Source organism: Clavelina lepadiformis, chromosome 7 (genome assembly GCF_947623445.1).
Source record: "Clavelina lepadiformis chromosome 7, kaClaLepa1.1, whole genome shotgun sequence".
In the NCBI taxonomy this organism is placed as follows: Eukaryota; Metazoa; Chordata; class Ascidiacea; order Aplousobranchia; family Clavelinidae; genus Clavelina; species Clavelina lepadiformis.
In genome coordinates, this window is record NC_135246.1 from 17,083,607 (window position 1) to 17,107,640 (window position 24,034).

General features: G+C 37.2%; 2 protein-coding genes across 3 annotated transcripts; both read right to left on the reverse strand.

Annotated features, from left to right (window-relative positions):
• Nucleotides 1-62: 62 nt before the first annotated feature.
• Nucleotides 63-6,614, reverse strand: LOC143464807 (cAMP-dependent protein kinase catalytic subunit PRKX-like). 2 transcript variants are annotated; one of them, XM_076962800.1, is made up of 9 exons: nt 6,213-6,614; nt 5,870-6,038; nt 5,630-5,718; nt 5,272-5,446; nt 4,913-5,032; nt 4,097-4,192; nt 2,421-2,556; nt 2,123-2,197; nt 63-878 (listed from the first exon to the last, which is right to left on the reverse strand). In XM_076962800.1, exons 1-9 carry the CDS (start codon nt 6,472-6,474, stop codon nt 876-878), a joined length of 1,125 nt encoding a protein of 374 aa, XP_076818915.1. In that variant the 5' UTR covers nt 6,475-6,614; the 3' UTR covers nt 63-875. The 2 variants fall into 2 exon arrangements, with proteins under 2 accessions (XP_076818915.1, XP_076818914.1); XM_076962799.1 differs by having other exon boundaries at nt 63-1,604.
• A 10,747-nt stretch (nt 6,615-17,361) lies between these two features.
• LOC143466088 (cytochrome P450 2J4-like) lies at nt 17,362-23,978 on the reverse strand. Its single transcript, XM_076964694.1, has 9 exons — nt 21,605-23,978; nt 21,270-21,415; nt 20,965-21,067; nt 20,761-20,870; nt 20,477-20,595; nt 19,315-19,433; nt 19,109-19,253; nt 18,493-18,656; nt 17,362-17,952 (listed from the first exon to the last, which is right to left on the reverse strand). Exons 1-9 carry the CDS (start codon nt 21,887-21,889, stop codon nt 17,641-17,643), a joined length of 1,503 nt encoding a protein of 500 aa, XP_076820809.1. The 5' UTR covers nt 21,890-23,978; the 3' UTR covers nt 17,362-17,640.
• Between the last annotated feature and the right edge of the window lie 56 nt (nt 23,979-24,034).

The window sequence follows — 24,034 nt, forward strand, 5'->3', positions numbered from 1 at the left end:
AAGTTTCAACAAATCAAATAGGCATCGTTGTCCCATATCTATACAAAAGAAATAGTTTCAAACAGAAATAACACACCTTTAATGATCCTTTTACAATAACACTAGCGACACAGAGCCAAGAATTAGAAGCATGGCTAAATTCAGACACAGCGTTGGCAAAACTGAAGTGGACCTTTGAGAAGTTTACAAGCACAGTAGAGTGAAAACATTGATGACAATAATCACAGCGTAAACGTGCAATAGGTTCGGCGCTAGCATACATACGTCAAAATCATGTAAATATTTCATCGTGAACTTTAATCAGGAAGTGTAGAAAAATTGCATATAACTATATTTACAATGGAATAAAATCAGTTGAAAATCATTTGGGTATGATTATTATCAGTTGTTGACATTTCGGAAATATTTATTTGGAAATTCATGAACCAGATAAAGCATGATACAGTATACAGGTAATGGCCAGTCATATTGATACAATCATACTGATTTGTAATCAGGTAAAAATAGTTTATGATAAACAAGTATCTTGTCTCATAAACTCCGCCATGCTATCATGAACTTAGCTAGCTAGTTTTAAAAATCTAAAGAGAATTCTATAATTTTCAAACTAACAAAATGCTAAAAATCCTGAAGCCTAAAGTCTCACTACAGTGTCAAATGCTAAAATGGATAAAAATAATGAAAACACCTATAAGATCCCAAAATAAATGTAACTATAAAGTAAAACAAGTTATGACCGATACATACTTGAAGAGAACACAAAGAGGGTAATAAAAGTAGTGAGAAATGTTTCAAAGCACCATATGAAGGCACCGGTCACAAAGAAATACAGATCACATTGAATGGAAGCATCATCAATGAAGGCATCAAGAATGTCACTACATGAGAAAAAGAACACCATTGTCGGTAAAAAAACACACACATATTTTAAGTAAACAGTCGCAGTGAAATCATTTACGGAAGAACTAGTTGCGACAGTAGACCAAGCGCGCATGTTGGCATAGTGTGGTGACACGCATGTGCGATGCATTACTGCGTTATAGCATTACATAACATCTAAAAATATGTGACATAACAATCTTGGGAAACAGAAGAGCTTTTATGACGAGCAAAACTTGCTGAACAAAAACAACAACCGTTCATAAACTTTTGGTAAGGTTTGACTTACAAAATAATGTTTTAAATAACTCGACACTACGACACCTTTGAAGTACATTCGCCTACATGTATATCGGCAAACGGTATAGAATCAATGGAAATGTGGAATATTTACTCATTAGTGATTTTGAATTGCCTTTCACACAAAGCAAAGGTATTAAAGAACCATTTACATTTAATGTCTGAATTAAATGATAAAGAACAACATTGGTCGAAAAGAATGGTACGAAAGTCAAGAATGTTTAGGTAAAAATTTCAGCTAAATACTGAAGACGTTGCACCATCACCAAGGGAAGATCCACCTGAACATGCAAGCGAAATTTTAAGGGAAAGAGACAAGGAGTAGATGCAGTGGAATGGTGTTTTAAATTAGGTAAAAAGTAGTAAATCTTTGGTCAAAAATCAATGAACTCATTTTGGTCTTTGACGCTTGCAACTGCACTGGCCTGATAAAAGAAAACGATAAAATTTAATCTTTATTTCATATGACCATATACTTTAACATCTGTCACACTTTCAAAATGGTCAGTGTGTTAGGGCTACAACGGAAGGGCAACAACCTTACTGCTGAAGGTTATATCACTTAGTAAACAAGTGCTATATTGACAGAATAGAAAGTGTTTGCTATTGATTTCAAATAGCACACTGGTAATGTGACACTCTCATTCAGTCCATTGTATTGAATGTTATTTTAACAAAGGGCTATGGTAGTGCAGTAAACTGATGATGAATTACAATTACATTAAAATGGAATTCAAACAACGGCTTGTTTAATCTTTTAGCAGGTTAACATCGGGTGTTTTTTATATCAAGGTTGTTATTTATGGTATGCAGTTTTACACATGCTGAAATGATAGTGAATCTTTCCTAGCACACTCCCAGACAAACAGTGTTTACCATGCACAGTGCAACCAAACTTTTAAGTATATGTGCTATAAACAAATACACAGCACATTTCACTTACATGCCAGTTCTCTTCAGGGTAATCTTCGAAGTTATGTGTGTCACCACTGTGCTTAACTTTAGGAATTATTGGAGGCTAAAACAGTTAACGTATATATATAACATCAATCTACTGCAAATTAATGTGATAGAAGTTAGCTTAAATCTCTATTTTCGACAGCAAAAAATATTTTGAGCTTATTATATTTAACCATATTTTCTATGCAGTGATGGGGGTATTATCAGCTTTAAAACAACACCTAATTATTAGTTCCAAATATATCTCGCATCAGCTGACACTGCAAATTCAAATCACTCACCAGCAATTTTTTTTCGTCAACTGCATGCCAGTCAATGGTTTGAAACCAACGATGACGTTTTATATCCTCGGTCCCATTTTTCATGCTACCAAGGCGTCGTGTTCGATCAGCAGTTAATAATTTTTTAATTAGATCTCTATCAAAGTAATACATTTTGTATATAAGTTTATCAGAAGAATGAAACTTAAAACAACGACAGCAAATACAGTTAAAATACAGCAAACATTATAGTTCCAGAAAAATTTTCAATGCAACATAAATAGACAAGTTGTCCATAGCTGTGTGTCTTGAAATGTCTTCCCTAACAGACTATGTTATATTCGGCTCGCGTTCATAATAGCGACTGTCAGAACAGCGACTATCAATAGAGCGACCACACGACAGCGATTCATTTAAAACAGCGACTGTCAATAGAGCGACTACACGACAACGATTCATTTAAAACAGCGACTGCCACAACAGCGACCTCACTTCTTTTATTAAATCCTAGGCTTACGCGCACACGCACTTCCATCCCCCACACCTCTCTACACACGTATGCACGCAGAAACAGGCAAATACTGCGTAGTGAAAGATTGAAACCAAAAGGGACTTTAAAACAACATTTTATTTGGACTATCCATAGTCACATGAAGTCACATGATTTAAAAAGCAATAAAATAAAATAAAAATGCAATAAAAATCAAGACACGTTTATTTCTAAATTGCGAGCAAGGGCTCGAAGGAACTGCCGCAGATCATACTGGCCTCGATTTTGCTGTATCCCGTGAAAAAATTCTGTTGCAATTTGACAGTAAATGACGGACTTTAGATGAGATTAGATGCTAAAAAACCCGCAGAGAGTAAAGCGCGACTTAGAAAAGGATGACATCATAAGACGACGTTGATTCAATCGGTAAACTTAATTTTCGGGCCTAACTCGGACTTAAAATTAACTTTTCCAGTTCGGACTTGTATTTTTACTTTTGGGCCGGTTTTGGGTTAAAAATATAAGGCCCCATTACAGCTCTGCATTTTACTAAACATTATTTTTTTTGCAAATTGTAAATTTATCTCGCTTTCACGATCCTTGTATGTACAGTATTATATTTTTTTCACTCTTTTATGAACACTCTTGCACTTCGATGTAACTTTGGGTACGTTTATTTATTTACCAAAGTCAGAGAGATATTAGAAGTTTTAAATGTAATTTTTGTTTTTATTTCTTTTACAAAAACACGCTAATAAATTTATATGATAAAATCATATGTTACATTTTCACTGTATCCAGCTGTCTTCTCGTATAATCCGCAATCTAGTGTATCACAATAGGCCTTCCCTGCGGGTGATAAATTTCAATAAGCTTTTGTATTGTCCCATCACAATAGGCAATTAAGCAAATGTTCAAGCCTATTTCAAAAAGCAATGATAAACAACAAAAAAATTTGGAAAAATGGAAAGCCTAGTTAAGTCGCTATCATAACAGTCGCTGTTTTAATGCGGGTCGGCATTTAGACAATCGCTGTTTGGAATGTCGCTCACTTGATTACGTCGCTATTATGAAGTCGCCATTATGACAGTCGCTGTTTTGACAGTCGCTATCCTGCCTGGATGCCGTTATATTCAATACATCTTACCAAGGCATTTCAGTTTAAAAGTTTGCTTCGATAAGTTTCGTTTAAATGGGTTAAACTTACTTGGCATGGAATTCCATGTGTTTGGGAAAATCAATCCCACCACTTAAAATCTTGTTGTATATCTGAATCTGCTGCTCATCCCAAAATGGAGGAAATCTAGAAATTAAGTTAGAATAAAGTATTCGTTTACATGTATTCAATATGAGATCACATTGATAAAACTACAATGGAATAATCCTACCACTTTAGAGATAACAGGTTAAAAGTAGACATTGTGGATTATACCAACATGTTTGAATAACTTTGAGAGTTTGGGTATTAGTATCATTAAATACAAATTATAATAGTGAAGAAATTTCAAAAATGTTTAGTTAGGATGCTAATTGTGGAGCTTGGACTATTCTGGCTTTGAGATTAAGGTAGGAATCCTTCAATACAACAGTATTAGCTAAATGAAATGTAATCAAGACTTCTATGGAATAGGTTGGCTACTATGAGATGCCATTACTTGTTATTGCTATGCTATATCAGAATGGTTAAATTACTATTAGCACTGTTAGACAAAATAACAGTGAAATTGAAAGGGATTCATCTAACCATGAAATCAACACAAAGTTTGATTGAAAAGGAACTGGTGGCAAATTATGTCAATTGTTCTCGATATTCAACTTTAACAGGTGGAAGTCGAGATCGACATAAAACCACAGATATTTGTTTGTTCCACATCTTACAATTTTGAATGAACAAACGCACAATTATGATATAAAAATTACATATATATATTATATGCAATACAATATCGATAATTAATTTATAGTATACACAACAGAAAACAACAACATTATTAAAAAATCGATATCATCTGCAACAACCCACCCAGCAAGCATTTCGTAAATAAGGACACCAAGTGCCCACCAATCAACAGATTTCCCATGACCTTTGCTCTGTAATACTTCTGGAGCAAGGTATTCAGGTGTGCCACATAAAGTCCATGTTCTGGATAACACAGAATGCGTAATAATGTAACAGACTTATTATACATACATACCGCAAAAAAGGAAAAACTACAGTAGCTTTAACAGTAAGTGATACATCCGGTACGATGCAGTAAAAACACAAGCAGTTTGAATATATAGGCTATTTATATGGCATCGTGGTATCCGCAGGACAATTATACAAAACAAACAATAACCTAACAACGCTACCTAACTATAAATAATATCTAAAATTTTTACCGATCTTCAACAGTTTTGGCAAACCCAAAATCTGTTAGCTTTGTGTGGCCATCACGATCAAGAAGAATGTTTTCAGGTTTCAAGTCTCGATACACGATATCCTTACTATGAAGGTAACTCAAAGCAGATACGATTTCAGAAGCAAAAAATAAGCTTGTAGCATTATTGAATCGTCCTGTATGATGAAAAATTGCGACTCAATGATGTATATATATATATATTATTATATCTTAAATATATATATATACACACAGTCAATACAAACAAATACATACATCTGTAGCAGCATGTTACTAATGCAGTGGTATATACAGTATAATGATCAATAGATATCCACATTTGTAGAAAATATTACAACCTGCATTGCGAAGGTATGAAAAAAGTTCTCCACCACAGACAAAATCCAGCAGCATATACAAAAAACTATCATCGTGGTAAGTCCAATATCTAAAAAATGGCAATAAAACTAAAAACTACATACAATTGTAAATATTATAGAGGTATATAACTGATCGTAATGTCTTGATAAGGCAATAAATTATATAGTGTTATAGTACTGTAGTGTTAACAACTAGACAATAACATGCAATATACATACAACTGCACAATAAAAGGATGTTGAATTTGACTGAGTATCAATTTTTCACTTTTAACATGCTGCACTTGCTTCAACTTGATCACGTCTAGTATTTTCATCACTTTTAAGGCAAAGAATTCTTTTGTATGGCGTTCTTTGACCAAAACAACACGTCCAAATGTTCCAGTTCCTAAATTCAATAACATCATGTTCAAGTAAGAAAAGAACAACTGTCTTATCAGTAGGCTTTACAACATTTCAAAAAAATCCTTCTTTGTATTTTTATGGTAATAGAAATATTTGCTTTTATATCTAAAGTGCTTAAATTTAATGATAAAAACAAAAACTAAAACATTTTGCACACCAATAGTAGTTAAAATTTCCAGATCTTCCAAAGAGAAGCTGCTGCCAACCTTTCCAAAAGTAGTGGAGGGTACAACTTGTGAGGGTAATGTGGCATTACTGCTATTCGGTTTTTCATCATGACTAATGTGAGGTAAGTTAAGATTTCCAACAGAACTGGACAAGGGAGCTAATGGACTGGAAGCTGAAAGTGATACTGCAGACACAGAAGATATTATGCCCTCTACACCAGTATCTTTGCATCCTTCCCTTTGGCCATCCATATCTACATTTGGCTTCGTTCACTATGCACTCGTTCCACAACTTTTAAGGCCCATTGTGTGACAAACTTACTGTATGTGACACATATACCGGTACATAGTCTATTACGTGCGCAGTTTTCCTGTGCAATACAAAAGACGTGATAGGCTAATAACAAAGACTGCGTATCTATATTTATATGCACACCACACTTTTGTTCTAATTTGGTAATCTGGCATGTGGCAATGACATTTAGGCTAGGCTATTTCATTGACTATAGGCTTATTCAGAAGCGGGTCTTGCATTTACTTTTGCACTCGAATAACAGAATTGAGTATTGAGATATTGTTACGTTATATTTTCTTTTGTCTGTTTGTTTTATCTCAAAACCCCTTCGCGTTATAGGCCTTCAAATTAGAGTGCATACGTATGGCATAAGAGACAAAAGCATTTTGAATGGTCGGCGACTGGGCTAATTTTAGGCTAAATTCCTGCAGCTCGGTTGCAATTAGCAAGCTTTCCAATTTTCACTACTGAATAGTTTACCGACGCTGTCGCTGCGTAAAATTTAAAATCGTGCGGATGTTGACCCTCAAGTTTCAATCAGTTAGGCTAGGTTAGGTTATTATTTCGTCCAAAGCGTTGAATACCTCAATGCTCGATTCTGATATGGGAGTAATGGGACCGCAAAAGCAAGAGCAAGAGCCCGCAATAAAGTGTTTAAATTTATATTGTGTCTATTGGCCATTCATTCATTCATTCATTTATTTTTTGTGAAAAGCGCGGTGTGGAAGAAAAATCAAGCCAGTTGTTACTAACACGCGCCAATGGAAAATTGACAAAGCCGAAAAGACCTACAACGTGCTCAAGAAAAATAATGTTAATAACTGCTGGTAGCAACTAGCACACCCACAAAACCTATACTTAGTTAAATCCATAAAACATATGTTGAAAAAGCGAAAAATTAAGCAGACGACCAGGTGATGTGTTCAAGCAACTGATGATTAAAAGTTGTTTCAATGCTATAGTAGGGAAAAGAAACCCACCGTAATCAGTGGTAGGGAAAAGAAACCCACCGTAAAAGAAACCCCATCCCGGGAAAGAACCCAGTTTCTGGTGGTCATACCACTAAAGAAGGGCGTAATTGTTGGTTAGCCCGAGTTTGTTCAGCAAGAATGCACACCAATGATAAATAATTAATCTTTGGAAAATGTGATGGTAATAGGCCTACCGCTCGATGCAAGATGGAATTTTATCTGGTACAACGACAGTGATGTACGGAAAAAGATGCCAATGCTATCCAATAGATGGTAGTGCTGAAAGAAAAACTCTTCTAAATCCGGAGCTGAAGACCTGAGTGGAGCTGGTGGTGACGTTTCAATTCAGTAACTGGTTCCAGTCTTTTAACTTGAAAATATGTAAAAGTGATTTGCAGTAATAACCCGAAATAGTTGTGTAATGTGTGTGGAAAATTTACAAGTTACTTAATTAATAAACAGACTGACGTATAATTTTCATTGTCTGATTTGAAATTTTCCAATATTTCTAATTTATTTTTCGTCATTGTTTGTGGGGATCGGAAAATAAATTGCTACTGTAACCATTATAACGCGATAAACTAACAGTTCCACAAGCAGACAATGATCGGGATAAAAGTGTAAAATATAAATGAGTTGGTTAGGACAATGACTTGCAGCCGGTCAAAAAACTGCACATCGCAATTTGTCTTAATCTTACAACTTTAAACGGACCTTTGCCCTCTGCAGATATCTTCAACAGTTCAGTGCCTTGTAAAGGCACTGCGGTCAACACTAATCTGCCAAAGTGAGAAATTGCAGAAACACCAGCACTAATAGGCTACTCAGAATTCAAATTTGGACGTGATAAAATAAATCGGAAATCTGAAAACACTTTTTATTAATTTTATTTGGCTGATTGGAATTTAGGATTTTAAGGAAACTAAATTTTAGCAGTAATTTAGTCATGAAAAGTTAACAGCTTTTCTCTGACTGTTGTAATAAATTTTAGTAAAGCTCTTTGAAGCTGTAGCCTGAAAGCTACTGTTATCAGAGCACGATTTTACCACAAGCAATTTGGAATTTGTGAATTTAAAAAACAACTCATTTGTACAATTCGAACTTCCAAGTTTAAAGAAAAATAGGCGCGTTTGTGTTGTTCACAACAAAATTAATTGTAGACCGTAGATATCTCAGTTCGCCAGGCAGTTTTAAATTAAGCTTCTACAAACGTTAGGGGAAAGTGGGGCAAGACGGGACACCTAACTTCAATCAGTATTTTAAAGAATTCCCTTTTATCAATTTTGCTAACTTTGGCACCATAATATACCTTAGGTGCACCACTACCAACAAGCATAATATTAGACTCGGCCAAAATCACACGCCGCCGTAATTAAAAAAATAAAATAAAATTGAATTGTCCCATCTTGCCCCACACCTAGGGTAGGACGGGACACCCGTCCCGTCCTACCCCGTTATTACCAAACTCGATTTGAGCCTTAATTATGCAGGTATTTTGTAAGGTTTGGACTTCTATAACCACCACTGAAGCCGTTTTGCATGTTTTTTGTGCTTAATACTCCGAAATATTTCATATTATCTTACTCTAATTTATGCCTGCCACTGAAGCATTGCGTGAAAACAATAAACAAGTAATCAATTGTAATATCGAATATATACAGCACTGGCAATATCTAGTCATATCAAAAAAACGATTTGTCTCTATTTGCAGCACACATAGGCGAATAACATTAGCCAACAATGAGGCAGAATGACAGGCTACTTTTTTGCGCAAAAGTCACACACAAAATTACCATGTCCAGGATAAGCAGAGCAGTTTTCATGACACCACTTTTTGCCTAAAGAACACTGGATCCAGTCTTCTTTCGGTGGATGTATATACAATTCACTGCAAATCAGACATTCATAGCTTCCGGAAAATTGCTATTGCTTCCGGAAAATTACAATTGCTTCTTGTATGGATAGGTTTGTTTGAGGAAGGAACTTTGCTCTTTGAAAGTAAAATTTTCTTGAAAAGTGAACTGGTTAGTACCTGCGATTTCATGGCTTTCCTCTTCCGGGTGGTCAGTTTCGCATCAGGAAGTGGAGAGATGTCCATTACATGCACCCTGGTGGAAGGGCCATCAGTCGGCTGCACTTCCGATTGAACTGCAATCTGCACACTGGTGCTAGGGCCATCACTAAGCAGAATACCCCCGAGCCCTTCAGCTGCAGCCTGATCGCTGGTAGTAGAGTCACCACCCCGCTGCATGCTTGCAACCCCTTCTCTTTCAGCTGAAAACTGATCGCTGGGAGCATAGTCACCACTCCGCTGCATACCCGAAACCCCTTCTCTTTCAGCAGCAGTCTGAGAGCTAGTGATAGTGTTAATACATAGCTGAATGCTCGTAACCCCTTCTACTTCAGCCAGAGAGCTGTGGTTGCACCATGAGCTTCCAATTCCGGTGAACCAACATCATGGATCTCGGTCACCATCGACGGAGCAAAGTCTGTTTCGTTAAAAACGTCCGGGTTGAAGGGCATTATACCTCACGACTTGAATTGGAATATGCAGTGCAAAAAAATCCACAGACTTGAGACTTTGAACACGTTTACCATAATTGGTAACCATCCAGTGGTCGATAGCCTGATTGTAATATGTCTTCAAAGGCCCAAAGAATGTCCTATCCAGGGGTTGCAAGCGGTGAGATGTGTGAGGAGGAATTGACAACATTATGATTCCATTCTGACGAGCAAACTCAATCGCAGGCAGGTTCAAATGGCTCGCATGATTGTCCAGGATTAAAAGAACTTTTTTATCAATGGAGGGATTTGCATATTTTTTGAAGTGTTTCAACCAATCCAAAAATATTTCGGAATCTATCCAGCCAGACGGTGAGGCAAATCCACGAGAACCTGGTGGGGCATCCTGCAATAGACCCATGGCCATCCGTTTTCGAGGAAAAATAAAAATAGGGGGGACATAATTCCCAATGGCACTCATTGCACAAACTGCAGTAATAGTTTTTCCCCGCTCAGCACTTGTAATCCTACCCACTTGCTTTATCCCCTTTTTTGCAATTATTTTTCCTGGCTTTTGGACACAGGTAATTCCAGTTTCATCTACGTTGTACACATTTTCAACAATTATTGCTTCTTTTTCATAAGTGGCCTTGAGCAAATCAAAAAAACGACCAACTTGTGTACGGTTAAAGCCCGTTGCTCTTGACAGGCTTGTTGGCTCTGGTTGTCGCAGACTCAAGTCAGGATGTCTCTTCAAAAAACATGACAACCAGTCTTTGCCTGCTTTCTGGTTGTTTATGTTGAATGGTACTGGAATGCCATTTGCATTTGCTAACTGAAAGGCCAGGGCACGAAGAGTTTCACCAGTTAATCCGAAAAACATTTCCTGCATTTTCTTAACATGTTCCACAAGCTCTTCTTCTAAGTCACTGTTAAGAGCTTGCTTGTACTTCCCTAGGTTTACTTTGCCAGGGTGAACAACTCTTCCTTTCCAATGTCTTTCCAAAGTACTTTTTGGGACTCCATGCTGTTCAGCAGCTTGACGAATAGACAACTTTTTATTTTTGATATCATCAATTGCTTTTTTCATATTTTCTTCTGACCATTTACCCCTCTGGGTTTTTCGTACATAGTTCCGCACCATGGTTCAATAACCGTCAATAAGTAGCAATAAAAGTAAGAATACAGAAATTTAAGCATGTAAGCATCAACACACCAGCTAAACAATACAAAAAAACAAGTGTTATACGCTACATATTAGACCAGACTACGTTACTTAACAACACCAAAACAGTGAGCTAAAATTAGAATACCGGCTGTTTACATTATTAGACTAGTTAAATTCACATTTGCATCACATTGCAGTAGCCTAGACGACAATTTAGGCTAATATATCATTAGATATTAAACAAAGATTATCAATAATTTCAATGGGGCAGGACGGGATATTTGACCCGTCTTGCCCCAAGCAGTCCTGTCTCGTTTTGCCCCAATGACCAACATTTTGAATTTTTTGGTTTGCTTATTATATGTAACTCAGATCTGAAAAAGTTATCTACCTTTTAAAATTACTTGTCTTGCTGCATCTCTAAAACACATTTCATTTTCCAAAGTTTTGTCAAATCTAGCTAAAATAGTAGAGTTTTAAGAAAATTTCTTATAAGAAGTGGCTTCCAAACACTTCTGCCGCTACCTAAACCATCTGCTTCACGCAAACTTTTCAATTTTTTGCAAGTCACTAAGAATTGTGGTAACCTGTACCATCCAAATGGATAGAGGGCGCTAAAACCAATACTTTTGGAAAAATCCATCATGTCCCGTCCTGCCCTGAGTCCCATCTTGCCCCACTTTCCCCTATCTATGTTGGATGCAAAGAAAAGTTTACCCCATTAGAATGCACTAGCTCTACATTCAGCGCCGATTTAATTATTTTATCAAAGATTTAGCAAGAGCCATGTTTTACTCTCAGCACATCGGCATAATGTAGTTTATTACATAGTTACGCAAACGGATAGCAAACAATAGGTCCATATAGGCCTACTTACTATATATTGAAGTTGGCCAAGTGTAGATTATGTTGGGGCGTAGGCCTATACTCAGTGGTGGGATTCCAATATTTTAACAACCGGTTCTCTCGCTAGCAGCATGCCATAGTGATCTGGGGGCGATATAGCATAGGCCTATACATACGCTTGTTAACAACCAGTTCGCGGAGGTCATCAAAATTCCAAGAACCGGTTCGCACGAACCGGATGAATCCCACTACTGCCTATACTGCAGGTTGGCTAGGTTAGGCGCCAATACTTTTGTTAACACAACATAGATTAAGAGGTTGAAATGACAACACAACTTTTTGTAGTAGGTTACCTAAACCAAAAAAAACATAAGTACCCATAATGCAGGCAAAATTCAAAACTTGGTGTTGTACCAAGTTTTACATTGGTATGCAGTTTATGAAAACAATTGTAGCCTACATTAGCCATAAGTTACTTTTGAGAAAGTGCAAACATAATTGAAATTGCTTTCCAGGTTTTGCCTAAGCTTCTAAACATTGTTTGAAAGAAATATGATCGATGGGTGTCTTCCTTTCCTCATTTCTCCGGATAACTGATTTTTGTTGACATTGGTTTCGTACAAGAATGGAAAGCATCATTACTGCTACCAAAGCCAAAGCAATTGCCACCGGAAGCAATATTCTGCAAAGTAAACCACACGTGTAAATTTTAAGTTGATCTGTGATGTAGAAACGTTTTATTTTATACTGTAGATTATTTGGCCTACTTAAAGTGAGTGGCAATTCCAAAAACAAGTTGATCTTATATGAAAGAACACTGTTACTTGAACATTCTAATAAAATATTTTATATAAATAATTTGTGGTTAGATAGTTATTGGGAAAAGATGCCGTGGTAGGGCGATAGGCTTTCATGTATCAAGCAAATATTAATCTACAGTATACAGTTGCAACAGATACATACAAGTAATACGTGACATAAAGTAGGTAGGCCTATTACTAAACTCATGAATTTGTGAATGTTCTGTGTGGTTAAGTAGGCTTATGTCATCACGAGGGCCTTAACCCAGTGTTCCCTTTATTTTTACACGAGTCTAAGCAAACACACTAACTCCCTGAGCGGTCCCTTGGACCACTGTGAGCAGCATCAGACGTGCGCACTGTGGTCATTATTATATGTTTGTTTTATTTTCAATTTGGGTTGGATTTTTTTCTTGTGCGCAGTACAGATTTTCTGTGCTCGGAGACTGTGGAGCAGTGCGCATTTGCGCACGCGCGCAGCTTAGAGGGAACATTGCCTACTACGTCACAATTTAGTTCAATTTTGGGATTTTCTTTTGCTTATAATAGCCTGACCAGAAATTATTTTCAAAACTATTTTACCAGAGTATTCAGTGAGTAGTATTCTTTCATATAAGATCAACTTGTTTTTAAACTTGCCCCTCACCTTGATAATGTTGTGCAGTAGCCTATATCGAAAATATCATTTTGTATAGGCTGTGACTTACAACAAAACATTGTTAGTTGTTGAGTCACAGACGATGTCAGAACAGTACGATGAGGAAGTGCTGTTGCAGCAATAGGTTGTAGAGCAGTTGATTTTTCCACAAGACAGTGTCGTGGGATTTTGTATCGAAGGGCGTGTAAAATAGGACAGTGCATGTTTGCCGTGGTTAGTTTCGTTTCCATTATAGATCAAAATTTTTGACAAGAACTTGTTAGTTGTAGCTTGCAAAGATGATTGGTGAAATGGCGGTGACTCGAATCTTGTTGCAGATTCAGGTAAGCGAGTATTGGATTCCGATCGCTGAGTAATCATAATTATTGGACTCGTTGTTGTAACAATCTGAAGAGATCCCTCAAATTTTCTTGGAAAGTTATCCTCTACCGAATTAATTGAAATTCTTGCCAGCGTGTTCTTTGCAGTTCCTAAGAAAGTTACATCACCAAGTTCAGTAGTATTTTGTTCGGCATCAGCATATGGCTTTGGTGTATAAGCAGTGCTATTTTTTGACAGAGACATCTGAGTAGCCGTAGTGACACTGGTGTAACTACGCTGGTTAAATTTACCTGTCGTGACCGGATAATCAGTTGAAGATTTGGAATACATTTTTGTTTTCAAAGATGTAAACACATTTACTTTGACAGGCGTATACAGTTTTGCATGCTTCGTCTCTGAAGGGTTTCCACAAGTAGGCTTAACTGCTTTTGAAACTGTTACTGTAGCAGAAGTGCTTTCAACGCTACTTTTTGACTTAGTGCACGGTCGGCTTACGCAGACAGATATGCTTCGAAAGCTGCAGCAATAAGGTTTATTGACCGGGCAGTACCTGTCTTGACACATTGGTGTCGACACGCAGCTATTTCCCGCCACAACACATCGTGGAATGGTTGCCTTTTTACAGCAATATGGCTTGATTCCGTTGCAAGTGTCTTGACCACACACGTTACCTGCGCATTTAAAGCACGAAGTTCTTGAAATATTCAAGACTTTTGTTTGAAAAACTCTATCGCATTTTAAAAGCTATGCTTAAAAGTAATTTTCCGCAATTACTATATGCATTCGCATAATGCAAAACGTTAAGAAAGCAGACAGTTTTAGGTACCTTTTCTATTTTCTAATGGCACTGCCAGAGCGAGACATACCTTCCAAATTATTATGAACACGTTAGCCTTCTTGCTAACGAACATTATCTTAGTCATACAGAATAAGCAAACGATTCTATTCTGCAAAGCTTGTAACATCAAATGTTATAGAAGTAAAAATCCGTACGATACGGTAGGCCTATACAGTAGCCTATATGAAACGTACTCCAACTTTGAAATTTACTAGTGCAACGAATCGCAAATCGTGTTATGTCTAAAAATTGATATTCCCCTAGGTTTCATAACTAAATGAAAGTTAACCTTATCGTCTAGTTTTACGTCACTTTCTGTATGATGAATTGATGATACTTCAGCTAATAGGCCTATCAACAAAAGTTTAGTAAAAGAGAGAGCCATTAAAGAGTGTTTATGATAATTGATGTTCCCCGCCAATTAATCCACATTCGGCTGAAGAGACGAATGCATTAACTAAACTTTAAATTGAAATACTAAACATGACAGCACATTATGCAAGCGAGGTATTGATGCTGAAATGTTTACAGTCTTGAGATTGGCAATTTTAACGCAGGTCAATTAACTGAATAGAAAATATAATCTTACAGATCATTGATAAAAATGATCTAGATTACGTTTTTTGGTAATAAGAAAATACAACAATAGGCTCGCTTTTTTCCATTTATTTCAAACTCATTGCCTGCACTTACGAACACATTTAGCCGACAGATGCAACTTAATTACTTAATGGAGTGACATTGCCTTCTGGTTTCACGCAGATATGCAGTCATGTAAGATCCCATGGATTTTGTATTATACTCGGCATGTTGTTATTTTTTTTGAAGTAATTTTGTAAACTTCAACCATGATTTTTTGCGACCTGAAACTATAAGTTTTCTTGAGACGAAAGTCCGTCATTTAAACCAGATTAAATTTCAGTGATGATAAACCTTTGCAGATTTCAAACAAATATTCAACAAACTTTGTTCGAGCAAGACTTCCGCTGGTATGCTACATTTTAACGTACGGAATCCAAAGGGAATTTTTGTTTTTGGCAAATAAACAAACTCTTTGTCGTCATCTGCATGACGACGTGTGATGAAGTGGGTGACGCTGACATTCAACACCACCCAACGACAAAAATGTCTTGCTGTGTATGCTACTGAGGCGATGATTTCGGTGACGATCGTATATTTCTGGTGCGCGTGTTTGGAGCTATGCTTGAGATAAGCTGTGTGAGCAGAACTTTCAAAATGACTGTACTATATTAACAATAAATATATGCCTGTATATCTAAAAGTGAGTACGACGTAACTCTGGCGAGCACGACAGAACCTCTTAGATGCAGTGGATTTTAAGAAATTTTTCTGAGGGATAAATTTTTTTATTCTCCGCCTCGTTACCAGCTTAGTAATAGTTTTACGTCTTTTTTGAAAGAGTCCGAATCCTTCTGCGACCGTGTTAAAACAGCAGTTGCGGCAAAGAAACATGCGTTTCTACAAAGCTTGCCAGAAGACATGAGATTCTCCGTGACCGATGGTCGTAAAAAATTCTACAAGCTTAGTTACGACGAACTACCAGATCAGCGTCGGGACCATCTTCACAAAAGCATGCCATGCAATAGCTCTACCAGCGCATTGAAGGTTTTGTGAATCCGTAAGAAGCTTTCTGGAAGCTATTGTCTAGTTGGGAAAAATAGCTTATCCAAACGACGACCAGCATGAAATGCGTAGTAGTGTTCTGTACAACCTGCTCGTTCGAGGAGTGAGAGATCGTCAACAAGCCTCTCAAATCTTATGCAATTACTCTAAAAATGCGCAACCGGAGTTTTATGCCACGGAAAAGAACATTATTGAAAACGCTGTACCAATTAAGGTATCGTGAACCATATACAATGCCTTCGAAAGTGGCGACTGTGACGGGAGATCACAAGGATATATCCGAATAGAACTGTTGACAAACTTCAACACGAAATTTCCTGGCTGCGAAACGAAATGAAGACAGAAAGAGAGAAAAAGACTTCAGTGTTTGAGAAGTGCTTCAGTGCATGTTTTATTGCAGTGTTTTACACACTGGAAATAAAAGTCACATCGCTCGACGTTGTCAAAGAGAACGTGCAACAAACCATTGACGTGCTTCTGGCGCACATGCAGTTCGCAGCAATCCACCAGCTTTAAACCGTGGATCGGGACTTGCGTAGGTACAGTATGCCAAGATAAACATTAATGAGAGTTCAGTGTTTGCTCTGATTGACACCGGGGCTACCGTTACAGTCATAAGTAAGAATTTGTATGACAAGTTACAAACAATTTTAACAGAATGCTCTACAAGAATTGGTTTTGTGGGTTAATATATTAGGCAGATGTAACGTTAAAATCTCAGTCGTCGGTTATATAGAACCTTGTGATATTTATGTCTGCGACTCTATTGCTGATCATCATTGTGCTGTATATCTTGCGAATCGATTATTTACAATATAACCGATGTAACGGTTTTCATATACTCGTAATCAAATTTTCATTCTACGGCTGTTATGTCACTTATGTTACCGTTGTCGTTTACATATTGCACTGCAAATTGTTCATTGATGGGTTAGGTAATTGTCTTAGGCATGTTTTGGAAACTAAAAAAAAGAGACATAATATTTTCTTGCTTTATAACTTCAAGGTTAAATAGGCTGCTGATTTTCCTAGCTTGTAGGTTTTCAGATAATTTTCAAAGAAGTGCATCTCTTTTTATAAAAAAAGAAACAACATATTCGTTAGGAACTTTATTTGCATGGCGTTTATATATAGTAGGCTATACATAAGATTATATATTATATACACAGCACACTATGTTAAAACCTAAATATTAAGCATAATACTTTCAAGTACTACCATAACAAATACCAGCTATAAAGCAAAACACGAGTCTTATTTTGAAAATGTGGCTTAACTTATTTGGTTTTCGATAAATCAGAATCTTATAAAATTCACTAAAGAAAATCATACTGTTTTTAATAACTATTTTGGGCTAAACAGAATTGTGTAAATCTCAACGAAGTTCAAGTATGACCTTGTAAGGCTTGGTGGTGTAAAGAAACCCGAGACGCCCTTCGGTCAAAGACGGAAGATTGGAAGTCCCTGAAGTGATTGTAAATTTCTGCAAAATCCCAACAAACATCAGGAAAACTTCCATCCTGGCAAGACTTTCACCAAGGCAAGCGCGTTTTCCCAGAGAAAAAGGAATGATCTTTGGCGAGAAAACAAACTTTCCGTCCTGGTCGATATGACGACCTGGGTTGAACTCATGAGGATTTTGCCATGTATTTGGATCGAAGTGGGTTGCATAGAGGTTTGGCATTACCTATAAAAGACACCGACCAATTACTTGAATTTAGATCAACGACGTATAAATAAATACACCTAATGTTAACAGTAAAATATAACCAGATTATAGGAAAATAGATTCTATTTGAATAAGACTGATGTTGCTTAACTGTTGCCAAAATATCAGATTGTTTTGAGATCGTAACATTGACTTTTAGAGTAAGATTGCCGACCCAGTAGTCGTTTGTTTTACCAGCCGCTGCTAGTGCTTGTGTAAACATTTATTTATTAATTGTAATAAAAAACACTTCACTACACAGTTATATTGCTACACTCTATGATACCTACTGCTTTTAACGGTTCCGGGTCGATTCAACCCACTGCAATTTAACCAATGACCTGTAAAACCAGGTCGACCCAACCAATGTCTGTGGGTTGAATTGTCCACGGGTTAAATTGACCCACTACTGCTTTCAAAAAATCTGCTGCAGCTTAGGCTTCAAGCAAGCAATGTAAGAAAAAGTAATAGACCTACTGAAAATAAACAATGTCAAACTCATCCTTCTTATTGACTCACCGGTGTGCCTTTTGGCAAAGTAAAACCGAACACTGTAGTTGTATTTGTTGTTTTGTGACCGAGAGAGTTTGGCACAATGGTGCAATATCTCATCACTTCTTGTATGAAAGCACTTGTGACTGGCATGTCGCTTTTATGAGCCATTGAAGGGCTCGAGTTGCTGCCTATACAAAACAAATTTGCGTGAAAATGAAAAAGCACTAACCAATCGCGCAGTTATTAAATGTTATAAAGATGTGGTGGGCTCGTTATCCGATAGTTATAGATCGCTGGGCTCACTGTAATGCGGCCCAGGGTAATGCCCAAATGCGCTACGTTCGTAAGGTCCTTTGGCAAGGCATTAAGGACACGTCCTCCTTGGACCTAGTGGTTAGTTTCAAAATGTAGCAAACGATTTAAAAAATGGGAAAAATTCAAATACAAATGGGTGACAACAGAAACTTGCACAAATGCAAGCTCGGTAACCGGTGCTCGAGCAATAAGGAATCATCGCTGGGTCTAGGTTGTGCTAAAGCTTTCCTCAGTCCGAAAATGAAAATTATTATACCATATATCACCATATCATAACAAGCTGATGTATCGTTACAGCCACAGAGTCTGGTTCTGCTTTACTAACCTATAACTGTATCCACTTCCGCTACAATCTGCTTGTGATAAACAGGATAATTCAATAAAGCCAGATACAACCAGGCTAGTGTGCTGCTAGTAGACTCAGTTCCGCCTTGAAATAAATCCCGTACCACGACCTTCAACTGGGTATCCTGCACAAGATCAGGCTTATATTACCGTGAATTGTTACAGAAATCACTCAAAAAAGCCTACCGTGAAGTATTCTTTTTGCTTGCCATATTTTTGCTCGTACAAAAATGCATCGATGTAATCTCTAATGCAATCAGGATTAAAGTTTTTCTTGTGTTCGTCAATGATTGGTTGCCAAACATCTGAAATATCATCATTTTTTTATGGCAAAATAAGCTTAAATTAACATTATTTTGAGAAGGATCTTGCCGTAACGGAAAAATGACTTCTACCCAGCCATTGTTTTATTTCAAATAACGGCTTACCCCAAACCGGTACTATTTTAATTAAAAAAATAACATTTTTCACGAAAAAATCTCTCAGCATGCAAAGGGTTAATCGGATCGAAGTAAAATCACAAGAGAAAAAAACAAGCCTGCCCGAACTATAAGCCTGGCTTGCTCATAATGGCCTGCCTGGCCTCCACACTTAATTAGTACAAAGCATAAAAACGAGAAAACGCGAAACATTGAGATGACGCTTGTCAGATTGCAGATAATCCGTAGGCATATGCTGGTCAAGCATGTAACCATGATCAAAAACAATTCACTGATTATTGTAAAATACAAACTATGAAGACCATGCCTGGCCAACTGTTTTCTGAACAGAAAAAGATACCAAAATAACTTGTATGTGTTTGATTAAGGCCGGGTAGCTAGAATAGGGTTACCATATTTTCGTGGCCTAAAATCCGGACACTCTTTAGTGCCCACTAGCGGTTTTTAAAAATGAGGTATGAACACATTGTCTGTCAATATGACGTCACACTAGCAATGCTTTGCCTATCCATTGTATACCGGAGTGGATTTTTGAACATAGTGTCGTGAATTCACTAGGCTATTGGGCTATTTCTGATTTGATCTCTAGGCTAGGCCGCTAGGGTCTAGGTCAGACTCGTCGCGTGCCACGTGTTGGACACCTCTGATTTACAGGATTATTCCCGCAATTCTAATCCCCCAAAACGCCCATCATAAAATTCCGGACATTTGAGCATTTTTTAAATTCCTCCCGGACGCAAAATTTAACCCTACATTCCGGACATGTCCGGAATTTTCCGGACGGTATGGCAACCCTAAGCTAGAAGCGAAATACTGTACTAAAAAGTATCCTAAATGCATTCAGGTATCGTAATCACAGCATACGGTAAGATAGTTCTATTGTCGCTTGGACATTGTTGTCACATTACCAGCAATCGCCTTTTCAGCATTCCAAAATCGCTGTTTTGCTCCTTTGAAAGGCGGTATAAAGTGGACGTACTCGTAGAAATATATCAAGAGCATGAGCAAACTTTCATCTTCAGTGTACCTGCAGATTTCAACAAAAGCTTTAATTTTTCAGTCAACAAGAAATATACACGTAGGATTGTAACTGAAATTTTGTTTACATTTTGAGCTTGATTACAGCGTATAGGCCAACTACATATTCATAAACGGTATTTAAAAAACGACATCAGTGCAACACTACACTTACATGTTGTGCAAAACGTGAATAATTTGTTTAAATTGAGCGTGATCGTAGCCGAATCTTTGGCCAAATGCCATTAGGCAGATGACGTTGCTGGTCATAGTTTCCAATTTCAACTAAAAACAACGTTCTACTGATTGGCATAGATTTATTTTAGAAGCCAGTTATAGCAATGAAAAACTGATGATAAACTACATAATTGCAGCCTACGCTTAAATCAATTGGTTTTCCAAGTTTAGACTTCAGATATTTTGCAAAGTGATGCACTTCTTCATTAATACTCTTTTCCATTTCTTGCTTTCCCATTCCAAGCCTGTAATAAAAAACAATGATGCAAATTTGCTTCTGGTTATTGTATATTAGCAATGAAATTTAGAGTAATGAAAGGTGTGCTTAGAACTTATTGCTTTAGTTTAGAAAGGAAAAACGTAATAAAAACTTGTGAATATATGAGCAGTACTAATAACTTAGTTTTATGCATCTTCTGAAAACGTTTGCCAGGCTTTTTAACTCACTTTTTCAAACTGTGCAATGCAAATTTTCTTTGATGTCGAAATCTGTCACCGTAGTCCGTTAAGATTATGCCATTATGTCCGATCACATCTGTTACAAACCGAAGGGGTGGCCTCCCGGAAAAATCCTCTCCGTGTTTTACTAAAGCCTGCACAAAAACAAAATATTTTTTGACCATCTTGGCCATTTTATGTGAGTCCTATAAATTTGTTACAACAAGCTGCCAAGCCTTAGACCATGTTTTACTGTCATTTAGAAACGTAATAATACTGTAGAGTTATAATTTAACCAAGTAAAATTCATTAATGTAGAACAACAGCTTCAGCTTACAACTTACCGTATTTATGGCATCATAAGTATTTAGAAACACTGTGTCGACCCCTGCCATTCTTACTGACATGACTGGGCCGTATTTCTGGCCCCATTTCAAAAACGTGTCTTGTGGATTCGTTAACCAAGGAAGTGCACCGAGAATCGGAACTCCTCGTGGACCAGGAGGAAAATTAGGATGAGGTTTTTTCCACCATTGATAAAATGCCACAATGAGCAGAGCCAACACTGTCCAAAGGTTTATGGCTGAGTACAGCTGTAGGGAAACTGTACTTACAAATTCAGTAAACATCCTACTGTAGACGATCTTTGCAGTTACCCCTTATAATACAACTTAGCTTAATCCTCAAGTTTAAATTTGAGCAAACTGCAAAGGTGCAGGAGAGAGCCTTAAATCAATATACCAGTACATGCGGTCTTATGACTACGCGAGCTGATGTTGACATGGTAAATATAGAAGCTTAGCGTTAGCACATATTGTTTGAACTAACACTAACCTTCGTACGTGGCATCATTAAGAGAGTTGAACTCGCTGCGTTAATACGCTTTTTTCATTTCAAAAATGAGGAAAAAGCAAAGCGAGTTTACGCGTCCGTCTGAGCACATCAACTGCTCTCGTATAAATAACACGCCTTGACATGCTTAGCAGCGGGTTATGTTACATGTTGATATGTTTGAAGATTTTGGATAAATGTAATACCTTATAAGACAGTTCGAACGTTCAGCCAAATTGTGCTAAATTTGTACATTTTAGAACAATAAATTACCAGACAAAGCCTTTATAACCACAAAGCAAAATTGTAGACCTCATAAATCCAAAATTTCCAAAGCAAAATGCCCAATTGCCTTGTGCAGAAGATCACAATTACACTGGCGGTTACACGTGGATACGCCAATGTGCAGTATAGCTCAGAAGAAAACGGTGAAAATGCGGTTTTCTGCAAGGAAAGATGATTTCATTACGGATTATATGTGGCTTGTCAAAAAATATTTATTGATTTTATAATACGATCATCACCTTGAGATCGAGGTTTGCACGATATTATGCGTAGCCTGAATGACTTGATTTCTGAAAACATTTACTGAAAACGGGAAATTAACCCAAAAGCTTAAACACGAACTTGAGATTATATTTCCGAGGACTTCAGCGGTTTTGCCTTGATAAATTTTTTATTAGTTATCCGCGCGGACGGTAACTGAAAGCTTAGCGCTCCTGTGGTCCTCGGGCAACAACGACCAACTTTTCTCATGCAATTCAGCAACGACTTATAACGAGTTAGACGGATTAAAGAAGGTCGAGCAAGGATTCGCAGAACTGGACCGGAAATCATTCCGTCACGTTTCTTACTCATTGCATTGCTAACGAAAAGAACCTGAAGCAATGGTGCATTTCTATAAAAATCAACTGTAAAATAATTCACGTTATAACACGCCACAATTTGACTCGACGAAATTCGGTATAAGCAGGAAATGATCACGTGCCTTCAATAAGAAAATAGTTTTCGCGACACTGTACCTATTCCCATAAATAAAAAATATTGCGCTGTCCTGTCTTATGCGCTGTCTTGTCTGCAAATGAAATTTGCGCAAATTGTCCAGCGGCATAAATTCGACTTTGCCAACATAAAAACAACGCATATTTTTATTTCCGACTCTAACAATCGTCATTCGTTACGAAAGTCCAACATTTTCAAAGAAACCACAACTTCTATAAGAACCTATCTTTTTTATGCTTTACAACGCACCATAGCTACGTAAGTATTGCTCATTAAGTTCGGTTAATATTTGATATGGGTTAATGTTTGATTCCTTTTTTATGATAGGTAGACGCCACATGTATAATTTGTACATTGCTCCGTTGTCCAATTGCCGACTGCAAGTTGCAGCCAGCAGTATCTGAGTGCACCAGAGATAGCTTGCAGTACGCTGGTGGATTTGCTGACATATCGTTTCATTTCAGTAACAGTAGATCGATCTAACTTATACATGTTGTTAACCTGTTCACGATCTCATTATATATTTATAACATGTGTTGGTATTTGTGAGCAATAGTTGCATGTACTATATAGTACCCCACATGTTATGGGACAGAATAGGTGAGGTTAATATTAGAACCAACAGTTAAAGTTACACCACGCCCATGCTTATTTTCCTGAAAGCGCGTTATATGATAAGTTATTCTTCAAGCAATGTAGATTGATAAAGAAATCCATCCATACCAACGAGAAGTTTTGAATCCAGTGAACCGACTTTTCCAGAAGTTATGTGCTTATTATTGCCCTGATAAGGGCCTATTAAGCGCTACCAATACAACGATGTCATATCTACAACTCGCTGCACGGTTAAAGAAATGGTTTAAAAATACTTCTGAAGAAACGAAGATAATAGCAAAACTTGTTTTATATTTTCCTAACAAGCAAGCCTCGGTTTTTTTCTA